At 42.6% G+C, this 19,536-nt stretch overlaps 1 protein-coding gene and 1 long non-coding RNA gene across 6 annotated transcripts in view; one reads left to right on the forward strand and one right to left on the reverse strand.

Annotated features, from left to right (window-relative positions):
• The window catches only part of triqk (triple QxxK/R motif containing), a 169,989-nt gene that overhangs the window by 24,848 nt on the left and 125,605 nt on the right, over positions 1–19,536 (reverse strand). For 2 of the 5 annotated variants that reach the window (XM_086194042.1, XM_086194040.1), the window contains 3 exons: positions 11,764–11,832; positions 9,666–9,740; positions 3,557–3,642 (listed from right to left, as the gene is read on the reverse strand). In XM_086194042.1, the coding sequence (XP_086050168.1) occupies positions 3,557–3,642; positions 9,666–9,726 (147 nt within the window). In that variant the 5' untranslated portion in view covers positions 9,727–9,740; positions 11,764–11,832. Of the gene's footprint in view, positions 1–3,556; positions 3,643–9,665; positions 9,865–11,763; positions 12,350–15,684; positions 15,777–19,536 lie in introns of those variants that run through there. The other 3 variants (XM_086194041.1, XM_086194043.1, XM_086194044.1) reach the window with 3 other exon arrangements.
• LOC147240503 (uncharacterized) lies at positions 8,252–19,535 on the forward strand. The gene is made up of 3 exons (XR_015111331.1): positions 8,252–8,328; positions 17,032–17,221; positions 19,412–19,535. It is a non-coding gene; the product is annotated as an uncharacterized LOC147240503 (long non-coding RNA).

Genomic DNA, 19,536 nt, shown 5'->3' on the forward strand with positions numbered 1-19,536 from the left:
ATCTGTGTACATGTTGCAGAGCCCAGTCATCAGCTGCACTGGTCTTCATTAGCCTCAGCCCACATTTATCTACGTCCCGGCAGCCTCCAAACAGCTTAAAGTCCCTGCTTAATTGGAAAACTTTTAAATTTCACGCACTTTAGTTTCATACATTAGCTGCCAGGCTTCCTGCACTTGATTTACTTTTCTGTTCGCTTCAGCCTCAGAGAAAAAGAGAACTGTTAGAGAATCACAGAAGCCTGATAGTTTTCTCCTTTTTCTTGTGCACCTTTGAAAAACATGACAAAGAGAAGCGTTTGTAATTCTGTTGACAATATCGCAAAGTGTCGCGCGAAGCACAGCATTTTGTTAAATTGCAGCTAAAACAAAAAGGCACCTGAAAAGGCAATCAGTTTATTTTCTTTTCTTTGCATCAGGTCTCAGAGAGAAAGAGAACAGCTGGTTCTCTCGTCTGTGACAACAAACTGGAGGGGATTTGGTGAAAACACTTGAGTTACAGAAAGCACCTGCACTTGATTGAGATCATTGTTTTGGAGGAGAGCGGCCCACTGTGTTGACTCTTGCCTTGTCACACTAACACACACACACACACACACACACACACACACACACCCTCCCTCTCAAACCACATTCTAATGGAGACCCCTGGATGGAGTCCAAGCACATCATCATCTTTATCATACGGCTCTCTCTCTCTCAGCTACGACTGCAGCTGCAGCACACTCGGCATGCTGGGAGCTGGGTCACTGTCACCCTGGCGACAAGCCACAGCTCAGCAGACATCATCTCATCTGGGCCGCCTTTTATTCTCCTCTTGGGTTTGTTTGTGTGCATTTATTTGTGTACGTGTGCGACTATAAGCAATACGGCTTCAGGGCCCTCGCTTCGACCTGCTGCCAAAAAAAAAGAAGAAAAGAAAGAAAAAGTCATTCCTATTTCCTACCAAATGCTCAGGTTGTTTGTCTGGGTCCTGCAGTGAGATGTCATGAATCTTGGTGCAGCATAAATAAAAGATAGTTAGGATTAATGTTGTGTTCTTTAAAAAAAAAAAAAAAGCAAAAAGGAGTCATGATTCCAGTATTAAATTCAGTCCCAGGTGAAGAAGATGTTACATAAACCGCCAGCCGGTGGTTGGACCATGTCCGAATGTTTAGCACGCTGATTTGTTAATCTGGACACAAAGGATGATGCGGATTGCACGCTGAACAAAAATGGAATTTGTTGGTCCAACGCTCAGGAAGAAGGACGTGGCTCGTGTCAGAAGCAAATACTTAGGATTCAGGATTTCAGCACGCCACTCATTCCAAGGAAATAAATGAGAATTTTAAAAGTTCCTCAAACAATCTTCTGAACCTGAGTATTGAACTTCATGCTGATTTTTTTTTTTCACAAGTAATGGTAAAAGAAGCTACTATTCAACTAGAATATTTTTATTCAAGGTATGGAGACGTAACTACAGTAGCTGGGCTTAGAACATTTATTCAGCGATGACAGCTGGAATATACCCACTGTCATTATCTCCAGCCTCCACCCTCTGCAAATTCCATACACATCTTTCCAAACTTTCTCGACTCAGCAGCTAAATAAGACCCAGGGAACACAGTGCGGGACTGAACAGAAGGCCTGTGTGCCAATTAGACAAGGCAGCAGCCTTGTTTCCTGTGCTGCAAGCTCGTATGCTGGAGCAACTCTGAATGCACTTCTCTTCTCTGGACTACAGAAGGATGGAGTGATTCACCACTTTCTTCAACTCTGAATACATGACATCATGCCATCCGCTGGTTAGAGGAGCTGCAGAGTTGCATTCAGGTAACGACACATCACCTCAGTAAACACAACCTGATACAACGTGTGTGCTTCTATGCACATTTACAACAGGTGGCAGATTTCTGACATTTTATGTAGCCTGACGACTGATCACTGTTGTAGGAACAGAAGTTCTCCCTCGCTCCCTCTCTCAGTCTCTCCATCCTTTTTCTCTGCCAACGCACCCAGACTGCCCTGCTACTAGGACAGCCCTGAGACAGCCTGCTCTGGCAGCTGCCAGATTCCCTGTGCCCACATGTCTGCTTGGCCCTTCTGAGGTGCCAGATGCATCTGAGACAAACATTTCAACCATGCAGGGAAATGGTGAAAGGAGGAGAGGAAAGGATGACCAAATCCAAATTGGCCCTATAAAAACACAGCCAAATTACTGCTGTCAACCAACAGTTCCAAGACAGAACAGGGGGTTTCTGCTCTCATCAGGAAGCGGTGTAAAAATCACAAGTTTATGTAACGCTAAAAGGACTTGATGGGTAGCAAGCGTGACCAAATATCCATTACATTTGGGCTGAATTTCAATCGAACTCAGGGCCAAGAGGTCTAAGTCAGTTTAATATCCTCATCCCAGAGGTATTTTTAATCCAACCTCTGAAAATTCCCCTTGTCCTGGGCGTGAAAAACCTGAATTATTCATGAGCAATATCAATATTTCAAGATATGGACTAATCTAATTGGATTAAAGACGTGCTTAATGAGGCCTTGCGTGTCTAAGAGATGCATATTTTAAAACCTGACCATTTCACCCAGCGTTTAATCCTCACTACGACGTGCCAACTGAAGCTTAATGAGGAGGTGAAGCCTTTTGGCTTTTGATGCAATGTAAACAGAACCAATTTTAAACACTGCGAAGGAAAACAAACATAAAAAATAACTGACATGGAATGCGTCTGAATCATATTTTCTTACAAGTAAAATTCACTTTAAACAGCTATAAAAATCTCTGTGGGCTTGATTTGATCTGCACTTTCAGAGAGGCTTTAAAAATCTATGACAGCTGATTTTAAAGCTATTTTATTGGCAAGGGCTTAGTCTATAAGGAGAAACTGTGAAATAATAAAACTGTTTATTGGTTCGCCAACTGAATGTGAAAAAGCATAAACAGAAGAGGCATGTTTGCCAGGGCGATAAACATGAAGTCATCTATCTTTGCCTGCACAGCGGCTAATAATCGCTGCAGTGTGGCACGGAAATGGAGAGACACACTTTTCTACCCTGGCAACATCCTCACTGCTCCTCACTTTCATATTTCCCAACTTTATCTTATCACTTTCTGCTTGTTTTATTTCTCCTTGTGCTTCTCTGCTACACATAAGGACATTTCCTTCCTTAATCCTTCCACGCTGCCAGTTAACCTTGTTCTATGGAGGACTCTCTTTCTTTCAACAATCATTTTTAACACTTGTGTGTCTCTTCAACACATACAGGCAGAGCAGCAAGCCACATCATTCAGGTTGACGTATTCTTACGATCCCAAAAGAGCTACAGTGAGTTATAAGTAGCATCGAGTCAGAGAGTCTGTGATACTGAACGCGATCTAGTGAGACATAACAGGCAGGCAGACAAATGGAAAGAAGATGGTTGGCAGACGGACGGACAAGCAGAACCACAGATGGGTCGCAGCAGACGGGCAGATAGACAGGCAGTCAGGCAGACAAGCATGCAGACAGGAGGGCAGACAGATGCAGTGGGAGACACGCAGAACCAGATTTTAGTGAGTCCAGGCCAGCCTCACCCTGAATCCAGAGGAATTCTTCTTGGCTTCGGCTTTTAGTCGCGTCGCCTTCAAGACTGACTTTGTCTTTTTGTAGTCCTGTTTACCTGAAAGACAGAACAACACGGGGTAACATCAGTAAGAACGGCCCAAAACTGTCCACTCTACTGGACTCATACACCTTCAAGCTTATTAGTCCCTATGCTGAAATCTTATTTCTGACAGTTAAGCTTGACAAAGGAATCAAACTCATGCATTTAAGGCGCTCTCAACAAGAGGGAGTCATCGATCCAGTTCCTGCTAGCCGGAGCCAGGCAGATTAACATCTCAGGCGGAGGTGCGATTCAGATGCGCACTCTTCCTTCTAGCCAGAGGGGGCGACACATACTGCACAATCTGAAAGTTAACAGCTCTAAACGTTGGAGTCAGCCCGAGTATCTCTCTGGTTTGAGCTGCACACAGTTCACCTGTGCTTAGTTGACTTCCCCTGAGTTCAAATCTCCAGGGTGGGTCTTGTGGGCAAAACAGCCACCTGGCAGAACGTGCGTGTGTGTGTGTGTGTGTGTGTGTGTGTGTGTGTGTGTGTGTGTGTGTGTGTGCACGCACGCGCGCATTTCACATGAGGCAGAGCCGGCTGTCTTGGTCTAATTAGAAACAACACACTGCAGAAAAAGGAACTTTCCTAACAATGGGGCAGCAAGGCAACAGCTTGCTCAGTGTGTGTGTTCTGGTCCTACTATCTTTATGAGAACCTATTGTACTCTCCAATTATGGACATCTTAGCTAGTCCATAAAAGAGGTTATAAGTAATCCAGTTCAGGCTTTAACTCCAAAAGGATGGCGTTCGTGTTAGGGATAGTATTAAGTGTAAGGGTTAGATAATGATAACGTTGAGGTTACGAGCTGAGAACAAGTACAAAGTCCTCACAAGGGGAGGTATAGAGTTGGGGTCAGCCTCCAGGTTTTCTCTGATATGTGACATGCAAGGGCCTGGTGATATTTTAACTCCTTGCCAATTAAGCCTCATTTACATCCAACGAGGGAACGAGGAGGGAGGAAAAGCAGAGAAGGCGTCGTCCGTATCCATCTGGAAAGGGTGGCGAAAAAACGAAAAATGAACTAATGAGAGGAAGGATAAGGAGGTGTGTGTGTGTGTTTTGTATATGTCTGAGTCTCTTGGGGAATAGAGATGCTACATTTCTAGGGACCACCATGGAGGGAGGGAGAGAGGGAGGGAGAGAGAGAGAGATGGAGGGATAGAGAGAGAGAGAGAGAGAGAGAGACAGAGAGGAGAAGACCACTGGCTGGCATTAGGCAGCTGCTTCTGTCTTCACCCACCTTTCGCGCCCTTCTTATTCTTTTTTCCCACTAAATTCCGATCACTTCCCCTCCTGGTCCACCATCCTCCCCACCTCTCAGACTCAGTGGAAGTGTAATAGAAATGGGGAGCGTGTTGCCAGGAGAAGACAGGAAGCTAGTGGGAATTCATTAGGAGGGCCACTGGCTGTCTCCTCCACGTGTCACAACATAGAGAAGGGAGAATTTGATTGGGGGGGGCACCTCAGGTAGTCCACCATTCACAGACATGCTACGGGATGTTCAGCAAAGAGCTGGTGACAATTTTTTAAGATTACAGGAATCTTAATCAAATTCTTTAGGCGAAGACGATAAACAACGGATCCATCATGTGAATGAATACGAACAGTTGTCATTCACCAAAATATGGACTTCTGGTGTATTTCGATTCTTTTACATTTCAAAGATGTTGTCAAGCATCATTTCAAGGTTCACATCTTTTTTTTCCTTATGACTTTGAATTCAGAGGCACCACGGTGGTGCAGTGGTTAACACTGTCGCCTCACAGCAAGAAGGTTCTGAGTTCGAGTCCCGGCTCCAGCACTGGATCTTTCTGTGTGGAGTCTGCTTGTTCTCCCTGTTCCTGTGTGGGTTCTCTCTGGTACTCCAGCTTCCTCCCACAGTCCAAAGACATCAAGAGGGGACGAGGCTGATTGATACTCTAAATTGACCGTAGGTGTGACTGTGAGTGTGAATGGTTGTCTGTCTCTATGTGTTGGCCCTGTGATGGACTGGCGACCCGACCAGGGTGAACCGCACCTCTTGCCCGAAGGTTGCTGGGATAGGCTCCACCCCCCTGCCACCCTTTACAGGATAAGCGGTAGAAAATGGATGGATTTTGAATTCAACTTCTAATCTATACAGAAGCAAGAAAAAACATGCTCCTTTATAATCAACATTTTTTTTAAATGAATTAAATGTCAACTTTCTTCAATAGATTCTAAGTACCAGTAGCTAGCTTAAGCTAATATGAACTCCAACTTAACCCCTTAAAACTGCTTCCGAAAGCCATTAGTGGAGCTAAACATGTGAACGTGGAGAATAAATATGCAAAGAATTAATCATAACCCAATATATATATAACCATCTGGTAAGAATCAATCGTTAAGTGGAAAACATTTAGAATAATTACTCCAAGTAACAGTATGAATATCTGATATGGAGAATCACATCCGGCTGTGTAAGGTTTTGTTTTTCTATTATGATGCTAAACTTCTGGAATCCTCGTGTTGACTTATCCTGAGGCTTGTTTGTGCAGCTCCAGAGCCACATGCACACACAAACACACTGCTGCAGCACTGGGCTTACGCACACTTATTTGTCATTGCTGTTCCCCCTGCGGCACCAGCGCTGTAGAAACTTTCTGTCACCAATTATCTACATGCACCGGGCTACGCAGCATATTCCCATCCCTCCCTACTTCTGCTCCCTACACAGGCAAGGTATCAGTGTCCTGTACAGTAACAACAATGCTGTGTGATACAGCAGCAGCCAGCCTTTCCCTCCCTTTGTGCCTGTCAAGTCGTCTGGTGGTCTTGGTGTTTGGGTGCTCCTCCTACTTCCCATTATGTGTTTTCGTCAGGTCTAAAAGCAGTGGTTCCCAACACCCCAAAAGAAGGATAGCTGGGCTTTTGTGGGAACAACTCCCCATTGTGTCTCAAACCATATCATAAGTCTCCCAGATATCAGATGTTGAAGTACTCAGTATGGTTTTCTGTACTCCACTGGAGGTCAATCATACGTTTCGCTGTCCTATGTCCTCCATTTCTACATCTATTGCCCTGTGAGCACTGAATACAGACTCATAGGGCTGGTCCTGATCCAGGAGACAGGGTGTGTTGGGAGGAGGGTTGACATTTAAACAGGAAACACGCGCTCTGACTGCCACATCACTCTTTGGGCTTCTTCATCTCTGTTGTGGTTGAAGACCAGGGCTAGCTGACCACCCTCTCCCATCACAACGTTTGGTGTCAGAGGTGAACTGATCTGAGGCCATCAGAGGTGGGTCCACAATCCACTGCAACACAGCATATCAGTCCCTTTACGGACATCTTTGGTGTTGTGGTCATTGAGCTTGATCTGTACCCCACGGACCCAGGTTCAAGACCAGGGTGGGGTGGCTACTCCTTCCCTTCACTGCACCCAACCACCAGGACTGAGAAATACTTTAGCGGGGAGTTCAGGCTATGTTCCAAACTACTGCAGGTGAGCCCAACGTGGCCAAAGTCTTCTATTAGAGTAAAACAACAGTATCCATGATGCAGTCATTGGTCTGTAAATTCAATTAGAATACTGTTTACAATAACTACAGTTTACTTATCATTATTGTTATTCACCTCATTCATGTGTCCTTCAAATGCAGCAAGATTTGCAAGATCATGCCAGAATCCAGCAGCATAGTCTTCCCAGACCACAGCTCCTCTGTGGAGTGGCCAAATCTCTACTGGTAGATAGATTTCTATCATCACATGACATAGTGTATATCATCACATGGTCTGACCCTAATCTCCTGCTAACATGTACGCTTTCAGAGGAAGATCTACAGTAGGTGCATGCGAGTGCAACGGGCCAAACTCACCAAGAAATTTCAAAAACAGAAAATGTCAACAGGAATTCACCCACTCAAGTTTTCCAGGAGACGCTACTCTGGATCACACGTCAGGATGTATATACCGTATATCCATCATCAATAAGCCTCTTCAGACAGAGAAAGGAGTAAATGGTCATCCAGTGTTTCCCTTATTCTGCAGTAAATTGTTAAAAATCCATGAGTTCTTGTCAGAATTATTCCCGCGAGGATTGAAACCGTCAGGAGGGAATTTTCTGCGCACATGTATCATGGCGTCCTATTTCATATGTTTCTTCCATTGTGTTGTCGTCATGGACAAACAATGTCGTGAAGAAAATGATCTCAGACGATTCCCCTCAAGGAGGAACCTGAGAATGCTGTGATACCACGAGTGTCTTTCTCATTATCAAGAGGTGAGGTTTCGACTCTTGCCATTTCAACGATGGAGATCCACTGGGTACCAGAAGAATCCAAAATGAAGTGGGAATTTATCCTTGTTTTTGCTGACTTCAAGTGTTATAAGTCCTCAGTTTGTGGTACTGATGTTCAACGAACTAAACAGCGTGATATTTGGCTTCAATGTGAATTTTATGATATTGAAATTTACACTGTTGTGACAGTTACTGGAATCCAGGAGAACAATGTGGCGTCGCCATGCTGCGTTGGCCAATTGCACACACGCAAGTGCACATTCCTGGTGGATTACTTTGCTCTGCTCTAATTGCTGGTTTTAACCTTGCAATCATTGTGGCGTAAGAACTCTCCAGAAAGGGAAAATCCTATAAGTCTGGCATGAACACTGAAGCGATTTATCGTCCATGCGTTTGTATCGGCCGACGTCTCATTGACAACCATCGCCTACAAGCAAGTAAGATGCTGGCTTGGTTAGCGCAGATATAAGATCCTTTTTAGAAACATGTAGGTTTAAATTTACCATCAAAGATGGTGTGCTAAAGGGCTTCAATTTTTTTTTTACTTTTTTGGGGTTAATTATTGTTTGTCTGGGGACGAAAAAGGGAATTGAGATAAACAAAAAAAACATATAAAACATTTCAAAAAGCCCTTGTTAACGGCATCAGTTAGATTCTGTCCTACTACTGACCAAGAATTTAACAATGGGCTGACCCAACCTAAACTAACCTAATCATTTGTTGCTCTGTTTGGGAGTTTGTTTGGATAATATGTCATCGTCTTAGCAGTATCTTAAACCAAACCCTGGCCTTTTTTTAAAGTTGCTCTCTTTTTAATCCAGTCTGAATCTCATTGCATGTGCATCACAGTCATAGCAGCTCACAGTTATCCTGCTCTGCAGTCAGTGACCTTTAGATTTTGCTCTACGAGGAAAACAAAACAAAGGGACCTGAAATAAGTTGTAATCTTCATGCAAGCACATCAAGAAAGCTGGAGGGGACCAACCTTGATTGATACCTACCACACTACTTTAGTTAGGCCTTTGCATGTGCGGGGAAATCGCAGAAACAAAATACCGTTGGATTAGAGCACATTAAACTTTGAAAATACAACTGCTGACATGATATCATAGGTGCAATTTTTGAAGCAATGTGACCTCAGAGCCAAGAGCATCCATCCATTTTCTATACTGCTTATCCATTAAGAGTAGCGGGGGGGCTGGAGCCTATCCCAGCTGCCTTCGGGCGAGAGGCGGGGTTCACCCTGGACAGATTGCTAGTCCATCACAGGGCCAACACATAGAGACAGACAACCATTGGCTCTCAAAGCCACACCTATGTTCAATTTAGAGTATCAATCAGCCTCGTCCCCTCTTGATGTCTTTGGACTGTGGGAGGAAGCTGGAGTACCAGAGAGAACCCACACAGGAACAGGGAGAACATGGAGACTCACACAGAAAGACCCCGGGGAGCTAAGAGCAGCTAAGCATAATTAACTACACTGGTGGTATACAAACTCTTATTCACTGAGGCTTGTTCAAGTTTATTATCTCACCACGACAAATTGGAGGAATTACCAGGCCAAAGATGACACTAATTCTTGCAAAGACAACAGAGGTCAAACGTAGCTTGGGATACAGGTGAAAAGTGACACAGGATGCGTGTTAAAACACAATTATGATCGTGAACTAATTAAGAATCATGCAGTGAAACAAAAACAATCTCTAAAAATTCTGTAATCAGTTGATGCCAAGTCATTTCACATTTGGTATGACGGGGATAAAAGGAGACTCACCGATCTGTTTTCGGTACTGATCAACTGGTAATTTGGTTGTGCTGGCATCCTTCTTCCCCATTCTCCTTCCTCAGCCTGAGAGGGGGGGGGGGGAAAACCCTTCTGAGTTTCAGAGTTGGATCTCGATGTTAAACCTGATCGTTCTTTTTAATCAAACATGGATTTAGTTGTTTCCATGACCTGAGATTGGGTGTGAAATCTGCAGAAGGATTCAAGTTAATACACAGTCATATACGCAGGAAAGTAGTCAGTTTTGATCAGGCAGATGGTTTATCTTTCACATACATCTGTGAGACATAATTAAATTAATTTTCACCACCTTTCCACGTGTGTTACGTTCACAGTATGAGCATGTCCTATCCATCTCATTTAGTCTAACACCATTTCCCTTCACACCATGAGCTCTCCTTGATTACTCTGACAGCTCACAGGGAGGATACAGAGGAGAAAGAACTAAAAATAATATAAATTGTAGGCTCCATGTGTAACTACGCAAGTGTGCTGGCCAAAGAAGAATATATATGCATGCACCACTGAAAAGTAACACCTTTGCTTTACAAAGTGCAAAGAAATCAGTGTGTGTTTCATGCATCCATGCAGCTTGTTTGTCAGAGAGCTCTCTGTTTTAAATTCCAGACAGGCTCCCTCACAACACACTGCAATCAATACCATAGCCTTTTGTTTAAAATAGTGAAAAAAGCAAGTGTGAGTGGAGGGGCAGGTCTGTGCGTTTCACTCTGACCTTTGTTCTCAGGTTAAAAAAAAAAAAGTATATATATATATATATATATATATATATATATATATATATATATATATATATATATATATATATATATACACATACATACATACATACATATATATATATATATGTGTGTGTGAGTGGTCTGACAATGAAAACTCAATATCTAGCTGATAATAATTGATTAGAATGAAAAAGACCATCTCCATCTGTGACAGAAAGAAAAACGTGTAAGCAGGTGTGCAGGGAGGCAAACAAAGAATTTTAAAATAAAAAAAAAGAGGCATCTTTGTGCAGTCAAGAAGAACAGGAGCGGTAGAGACTCTACAGCCAGGGAATCGAGGAGAGAGACTGAATTAGCATGTTCAAGGAGCGTGGCGGGCTGCTGCGCTGACTGATGCCTTCTCATGGGAGACGGCCGCCTCGGGAGACCTGAATTTTACCTACACAAAACACTGTTTTCTGCTACATTTCAAACACTGTTAATGCCGGCGGAGAGTTGGGTTTATATTCACAGCTATTGCTCTCCAGCAGCTTCAGCAAATTAAAGGAAACAAGACGAGGACAGACGGAAGAGAGAAAAATGTCCAGATGTAATGTTGACAGTTGGACACAGAGAGCTACAGCAGGGCTGGGTGCTGGTAAGAAGCTCACCATTTTACACCTGGGTCATGAGGAAGGGGGCTACTCAATAATGTGCCAAATACATGAGGATATGTACTGATACTAAAGCCTTGAATATTAATATAATATTGTAAAAAGAAGTATCAGCATATATTGCTGTATTGATTTTAAGACACAGCCCTACAGTAATCATAGCAACCGAGTTGGACTATGAAGGAATATTTCAATTATTGAAACATACTTGAAGTGTCTGCGGTCACTCAGGGTCATTACATGCAAAGGTTTTTTGTTGTTTTTTTTAGTTTAACCCTTTCAGACATTGATTTGAATTCCTGGTATTTCAGAAGCTCTCATTTCTATTTCTATAATTAAGTCCTCTGAATGATGTTAGACCTTGTAAACAAAACAAGCTGTCAAACTTCCTTCTAGAACACATTGTGACGGACATCATATCCTTTGTGTTTTATTTTCTTTTAAGGTTACTTTGTTGAACTAGATCCATGTACTAGAGCAGCATGTCTCTGGAATAAGATGATTTAATTTGATTTGATTTGTTCATCATACAAAAGAATGAAAGGATTACCTTTGCGTTTTAATTGTAAAAGTCATTGAAGAGGCTCAAGTTTGACTGTTGCACACGGTGCATATGAACACATCTACGTATCTGATCTTTGCACAATGGGAAGCATCCAATAAAGGTGCACTCGAAGCCTTCACCAAGACACTTACGCTGCTGTTGTTTGTCCAGAGAAGACGTCCGTCAGCGGCGGTGGGGCTTCGGCATTCCAACGTTCGCGGCTTCCGTGAACACACACACGAGTGGACCAAAAAAAGAAAAAAAAAACTCAGTTTGATTGTACTTTGATCTTAATTTCCTCAAAATGCCAACACACCACTCTTCACCACTCTGCTACTTCCTGGTTTACACGTCAACAGTGATGACAGGAGGTCCTATCCTCCAATCAGGTACGGAGATTTGTCGCATTCACCAATAGCAGTGCGGCACCGTCGGGACGCGCCCATTCATTTAGAATCCTAAAACCCACCAATACCCACTGATAGGCAGCGGTAGGAATCACTATATGTATTTTTTTAATCTTTATTTTAGCAAATTAATGTCAAATTTCGCTGATATGCTGACGTTCTAACCATGTCCTCTTTTCTATATTTTTCTAACCAAAAGTGTGATAAACCTGAATACTTTAACTTTACCGTACAGCTGTTACTGTCTTACATGTCTTACATATTTTTATATGAACTCCTGTTCTCGAAATCTGACAGAGAGCGCCCAAATCCCAGCAAGGGATAATAAAGTATTCTGAATCTGAAATAAAAGTATCAAAAGTAAAACTATCAAAAGATGCTCATGCTATCAGTACAGGATAGTTCACTTCATCGCAGTTTTTTTTTCTTTCCTTTTTTGCAATATTTTTACTGATTATGTCACGTAAGATCAAATTTTATCTTTGTAGCCCAAATCAAAATGTTCTTTTAAAGGGGGGGGGGGGGGGGGTGTAACACTCTGTAGAGGAAGAGACCACTGTTGCTTTACTGTACAGAGAAAATCTGGAGTTAAACAAGTTAAAGTAATAGTATTTTAACTCAATTACTGCCCAGCACTACAAAGATCTTAAAAATGAAACATGTTATTTCGAGAGACAAAGAGATATGTCCTCTTAATTAAAATACGATATTGATTTAACACATCAGCCTTAAGTCACTCTTCCAGTGCAGACAACAAAAACTGCCATGGTATACCCTTGTTAGAGGCAGCTGCATTGTGACAATTACGACAATTAAAGGAAGCGACCTCATCAAAGACGGCAATCTCACTCCGTGATGTTCATTTTCTTTCATTAGTCTTTTTACATTATTTCTTTGTTTACTGTGTAGAATTTTATTTCCCCACTAATTGCATCCAGCCTCATTGTTGCCTGGGGCTTTGTGGAGATTACGGGTAGACTTGCCACCGCTTGTAACTTATTGAAGTTTAAAATGATTTTCTGCCCTCCCATGGGCACGCTATTTGCATGCAGCTCAGCAGTAACTAATAGATGTAATCTGCCTATAATGTGCTTGTGTTATACGTTATTTTACACAGAGCTGCCACTGAATATGAGCACTTTAACATTGCCCTTTGATAGATGTACACATATACGAGTGACATTTATCGATTTTATATATATATATACTTAGATATATAGATACACACACACACACACACACACACACACACAGAAATATTGCCCAGGAGACAAGAAATTCTGCTGCATATCCACAGAAGGCTTTTCATGTAAAAAACATGAAATTACACTTGAGGCTGGTGCTTAACATACTACATCATTTCATAAACACGGTACAATTTGCAGGCCAAGAAGTTGCTGTTACAAACTGTTAACAAACACCTTCACGGAGAAGCCTGAAAAACGTTGATTTAATTCGGCCATCAAAAGCAGCGTGAGTGTAGTTAATGCGGAGCTCCAATGTTCCTTTGTTATACTAAATGTGTGTGATTAATTTGTCCCGTTGAGTGAAACAAACCAACATGCTGTGCCTGTCACACTGATAGATATGGAAATTATTAGTATCAACAGCTCGTATGAGTGAAAACGAGGCAGGATTGATTTTCCTGATGAACAGTTGAACTGTAAGTACATAACTGAAATGTATAGATTATGCTCCAGACAGGATGAGAGGCTTTTCCCCTGGGGCATGTTAGCATGGAGCTAAAGAATAACCCAACAATGAATGACTATTGCTTTTAAATACATTTCTTGCACGAAAAAAAAAAAAGCTGCAGAAAACCTAGTAAAACCCAGACCAGTTCCTGATGCCTTGCTTTGATTTATTCTTTTTGTCTTTCCGTCCTTGTTCTCTCGATGAACCTCACTCTCTTTTTTTTTGTACTCGCTCCATCTCTTCTTCTCTCAGGCAGTTAGACGGCCGTTAATTGCCAGACATTAAAACGAATGCAAGAGAAGAAGAAGAATCCCCCGGGGCCATTGGCAGGCTAAATGGCGGCTTCACTTCCACCGCCTCCTCCTACGTGCTGCAATGAATATGTGTCAACATGATCTTAGGCAATTTGCAGTCATCATCAGGGGGACTGATTAATTTTCTGACTGTCGATTGTAAACAGTGAGATTGTCTTTCGACATTTTTGTATCGTAAGGAGAAACGTGCCATTAACGAGTCATACATCTGTTGACGGGTCAGAGCCTCGTATGTCAGAGGCCCGTGTATGGTCACCGTGCTGGTCTGTGCCAGGGTCCTGGTTTTTACAATGAGTCAGAGGTCCAGGTCAGGCCACCTGTGATAACACTGTAATATTCCAAACAAAATATCCTTTTCATTCAAAACAACAAGAATACGAACTCAAATAAAACGTCATTTCCATTTTGACATAAATTAAAATAAATAGTTGAATAAAACAAAACATGACCCTTGTCATGACTCCAAGTCAAACATGTCAGGAGGGGGTTAAGAACACTTTTCTTTTTTAAAAATATAAACACAAAGAACCACAAGGAAGAAGGAAAAAATGGAATTCTGTCCGATGGGGAATCGAGCATCTCAGGAATTCCACACTAACATAGACGCTAAAATCAAACCAAAGGTCCCTTTCAGTTTAACAAACTGATTCAAATTTTAAAAACTGCTCCAAAAACGAAAGTGAAAATTTAAAAAAATTCCGCTGTCAGCAGTGAACTCTGAGTGACCCAGTAACAGGCTGTCTGTGTAGCGTTGGCACGGAGAGTGAAGTGCAAGTGCGGTCGCTTGTGGATTATCAGACGGCGTGGAATTCAAAGGCGGCGTTTGAGGTTACCAAAAAAAAACCCAACCATGCACTGGCCATTCGGGAAACCTCCCAAATGGCCACCCTGCCTTGATGTGCTGACCCAATCAAAACACACCGTGAAGGAATGACAGTTCGGGGGCCACAAACAGGCAGCCAGCGGGCCAGATGTTGCCCGGGGGCTGGCAATTGAGGATCACTGGTCTATAATGTTCCGGGATGAATGTGAAATTATTCATAGTTGCCCCAGTAACAGATTGTTGACTGCTGTTAAAACAGTGCAGTGCAACAGACATAACTAATGGCTGAAATCAGTTTTATCATCCTCTTCTCACTGGACACTCGATGAAACGTTATCCCACAAAAACTACATCGTCTCTGCTGGGAAAAACAGCAACAAAAACCAGCAGCTACAAGCCTCAGGCAGCGGCGGACAAACAAATTTGCTCAAATCAATCTTTCTTGTCACTTCTGACCTGCAGTCAGAGTGGTGGAGGGCGCTGCTGCCTGGAAATGCGGTTCAACTGCTGAGTAGGAGGGCAGCGTCGTTCGTCTGTGCTGTTGGAGTCGGATCACTGATCCTCTAAAAGGAAACTGGACTAAAGCGACAACATGACACTTTTCTCAAAGCAATTAAAACAAAATAAAAAAAATTTGATGTTTAATGCAGTAAATCTGAGTAGTTTTTTTAATTGTTGGTTGTGAGACAGGTAACGAACCTATATTACTATTTTTACATCATATTTAAACATCTTATTACTGAGGCTGAGTCTTACCCTTTTCCTCACAATCTTCAGCCCTAATCCTGGTTTAGAAGAGAGAAGAGAATCCTCCCTCCTGTTTAATATTCTCACCTTGGCTTTCCCACAATGGCCGCAGTGTGCTGGGAATTCTCTCCCCTTCTCTATCTCCCAGCCCCAGAGTTCCCTCTCAATGAATGGAGAAACTGTATCAGCACAGATAGAGAGTGCAATGAATTGGAGGTTTATGAAAGGCAAGACCTCATATATAGGGGGAAAAAAAGTCCAACAGACTGAGATAGGTTATCATACAATGGATTTAGTCCCATTTCTCTGCAGTCATTATCCTGTATCACAGGATAAAAACAGGCGGCGATTCTCTAGTGTGGTGAGCTCTGGATGTGTCGGGGCTCTCAAGGCAGACATGCTTTGTGTTATCCGTAAAAGATCAGAGGAAGGCAGTTGAGCGTAACACACAAAGCCAATAAATAAAGAAAATGTTTACTTGAACTGGTTTGTTTTCTTTTGTTTTGCCAAAAGGTACATGTGTAGAATTAAAACTAAGATTATATTTAAGGCCAAAAGAATTTTACCCAGTGCCCCAGCTGGGGAAAGACCGTCAAAAAGTTTGGATGAAGAGAGGAAGGGGCCTGGAAGGCTGGTTATATATAGTTCTAGGTTATATACAGGGTTAAGAAATGTTCCTTACACTTCTGCTTATGGATGTTCCAGGCTTGTTGTAACCATGGTTACACTCCACATAGGCTATGATTGTTGTTTGACATACAGTATCTCCCCTCAATAAGGTTTTCAGCTAACGCAGGCTAAAAAAATAAATAAATAAATAAATAAAAAATAAAACCAGCAACGCGGAAACTAAATTATACAGTGAGCTCTAAGATAACGATAAATGATCACAACTTCTTGATGCTGCACCCTGTGGCTGTGACGCGTGGCGGCACAATGGAAACAACGGCAACAAAAATCAATGAGGATCATTTTTCATTGTGAGGAGGGACACAAATCCCTCAGCTCGACAATGCTAGTGACAGTTTGTTGCATGAGGCCGGTGTTTGTTCATTTCAGTGTTCATCTTAAAGGGGTACCAGTGGTGGTGGTGGGGGGGGATCCTGCTCCACCATTCCTGACTCCATGATCCACTGTCGGATTAATAACAATGGCTGCCCTGAGTGCCCCAGCTCTAACTCACAAAGTCAAATCAGAGAGCTGCATCTCCTTTACTCTCCCCAACACAGTTGTGTGTGAGTGTGTGTGTGTGTGTGTGTCCACAGCTGTGTGAGGTAGCTACCCATAGTCAGTTTTAGTGTTTATGCAGGTGCTGCAGCTGAGCCAACTAGATCCCCCCCCCCCCCCCAAACACTGACTGGGGTTTCTTTATCCTTGTTTGCTCTGCAAGTCGAGTTTGAAGGGTTTGATTTTTTGTCATTTTGACTTCTGCAGTGATCCACACCAGAGCAGATGCATTAACACCGAGGGCTTCTCAAAGTGCAGGGAGGGTCCTAACAGCTGCAGCTCTCGGATGCTACATCACTGACTTCAACTGAAGGGCCCAAGGATGTCTGAATATATTTCCAAGGATGCCACTGCGCCTTCTCAAACACCCACAATCCTTTGCATGCTGACGGATGAAGTAAGGGCACAAACGGTGCTATATATATATATATCCTTAAAGGGCATCTTTGTAGAGTATCAATGCCTGTACAAACTGCTCGTAATTGCAATCCATTAATTGGACCAAACCTTTTGGATAATTTCTCGACATTTTTGCCATTTTATGAAGCATCACAACACGCATTATAAAAAGCGAGGATCATCACATCTTTATTGATGTGCAACTTGCGTTGATCATGAATATTTACTCTGTCGCACTGGCAAATTGACATTGATATAATTTTTTCCCATATATCATTGAGGTCATACATGCGCGCGCACACATCCACACACACACACACAAAATCCTGTACGCTAACTTGGCACCCCCCATCAGTAGCCCACCTAGCTGTCATGAAACAGCTGCAAAGTTCTGACATGTTAATTTCAGCCCTGCGTTGACCCCCAGCTAATTATCCTTCAACTCTGTAAACACTAGTAGCACCCGTTAACACCAATTAATGACCACTAATCATTGCCAGATGCTGCACCTTCAATAATTTGCCCCACTTCTTACACTTGCACGTACAATTTCACACATTCATCTCTATGAGTGGTTGAGCCCTCGCGCGCACAAATTAACCACCCTGCTTCGAACAAACAGAATGAAATTACGCTTTATGAGAAAACATCTTCCTAGATTCCTTAAACAAAATCATTTCTAAGCACCAAATCATCAAAAGCTTTACTCTCTCCCTCATTTCTGTCTAATCCAACATTACACTTCATTTGCTGCCTCATTGTTTGTATTGATTAGCTGAGTGCGTCCTGCTTGCTGTCTCGCCAGCCAACTGTACTGTTGCCAAGGGAAAGCGTGAACAAACCTCTGCCAGCAGCACCCGCCTCCTCCGACTACAGCTGTGCCACATATGCTGCTGATCAATATAAACAAACATGGCTTCTCGGCACAGGGGATAAGGATTGACAGGTGTGATTCATCTTCTGTGCCACTGGTGGGAGGTGCAAGTAATATTAAACAGAGATAGATATTTTCCTGTTACAGAGCGACCACTGAGGTTCATAGAGGTAGGTCGGAGAGATCATTCGCCCCCTCTAGGTAACTGGCAGGGTTCCCTACATAACCCCTCGCAGTTTCACAGAGGATTAGAGCAGCGTGAATCCACCAGGGCTGTAATTTGTGACATTCCATTTATAGAGCACACAGCGAAGATGATTGGGGAACGGGCATGGATCATTGATGCCGTGCCAGTCGAGCTGCAACTGCGCATATTCAACACAGACAGTAAGATCACAAGTCCCCAAGTGATTCTGTTTTTTAAATAGTACTTTGTAAGCTACTCCAGTTCAGCATATGATCAACTCATCAAGTTGATGGTGTTTGATGCATCTCAAACTTGAAATAGTGATGAAATTTCTATGCAAGCACCATTTAAGAATTTTGGATGATTGCGCGTCGGTCCTTTGTGACTACATGACAGGGGTTTAGAGGTTCGTACATCACGTATGCCGTCGTCTCAGGGGCACAGCTAAATTCAGGGGCCACAGAGGACAACGGTAGAGTAGGTATGACGTCCCCTTGATGAAGAGTAATGGCTTGAAACAATATTTCCCCAAGGAGCAGAAATGAAATCTGAACACCGTGATATGGTTTCATTGCCATGCAAGTTGGAGATGTCAGATCGGTTTTGCTGGAGACAGCAGTGTGTGTGAGGGGAAAAGTGCAACCACTGGAGGAACGATAGCGCAAGATAAGAAATTGTTGCTTTCATGGGCTGCACTAACCACATCTCATAGGGAATGGTGAGTGAATATAGTTTGCTATGAAATAGAAATACATTTTCCTAGTTTTATTCTATAACCCTGTGTTAATTATTCATTTATTTTTGATTTGATATTTTTTACCCAACATAATGTTGTTTGCACCGAGTCATTAAAAACAAAATCAAATTCTTGAAATCAATAAAATAGTGTATAATGCTAAGTATTCTGCCACATAATTAATAAAATAGTGTCTTCAATCAGTGATGCACAGCTACTGAATAATCAGGGTTGATATTTAGATAAGGTTTGATTGGGGATATTTAAATCAAGCCCATTGTGTGGCGCCGTCATTTACAAAAACAGGACTCAGTTGGAAACCTCCATCATGAAGCCTGTCAAAAGTCACGCCTGACAGCTTCCTCCTGTGAACTATTTGTTTTGTTCACAGAGATCACGGAGATGTGGATGGAGGAAACGTGCAGCACAAGACTGGCGGAGTCGTGGACAAGAAGACTCCCAGTGTATCATTCGGGCAGAAGGCACGAGGACGCAAATGTGATTCCAAAATATCCA

Source organism: Aulostomus chinensis, chromosome 22, assembly GCF_037954235.1.
Source record: "Aulostomus chinensis isolate RoL2024-O1b breed Wild chromosome 22, RoL_Achi_v1.0, whole genome shotgun sequence".
NCBI lineage: Eukaryota > Metazoa > Chordata > Actinopteri > Syngnathiformes > Aulostomidae > Aulostomus > Aulostomus chinensis.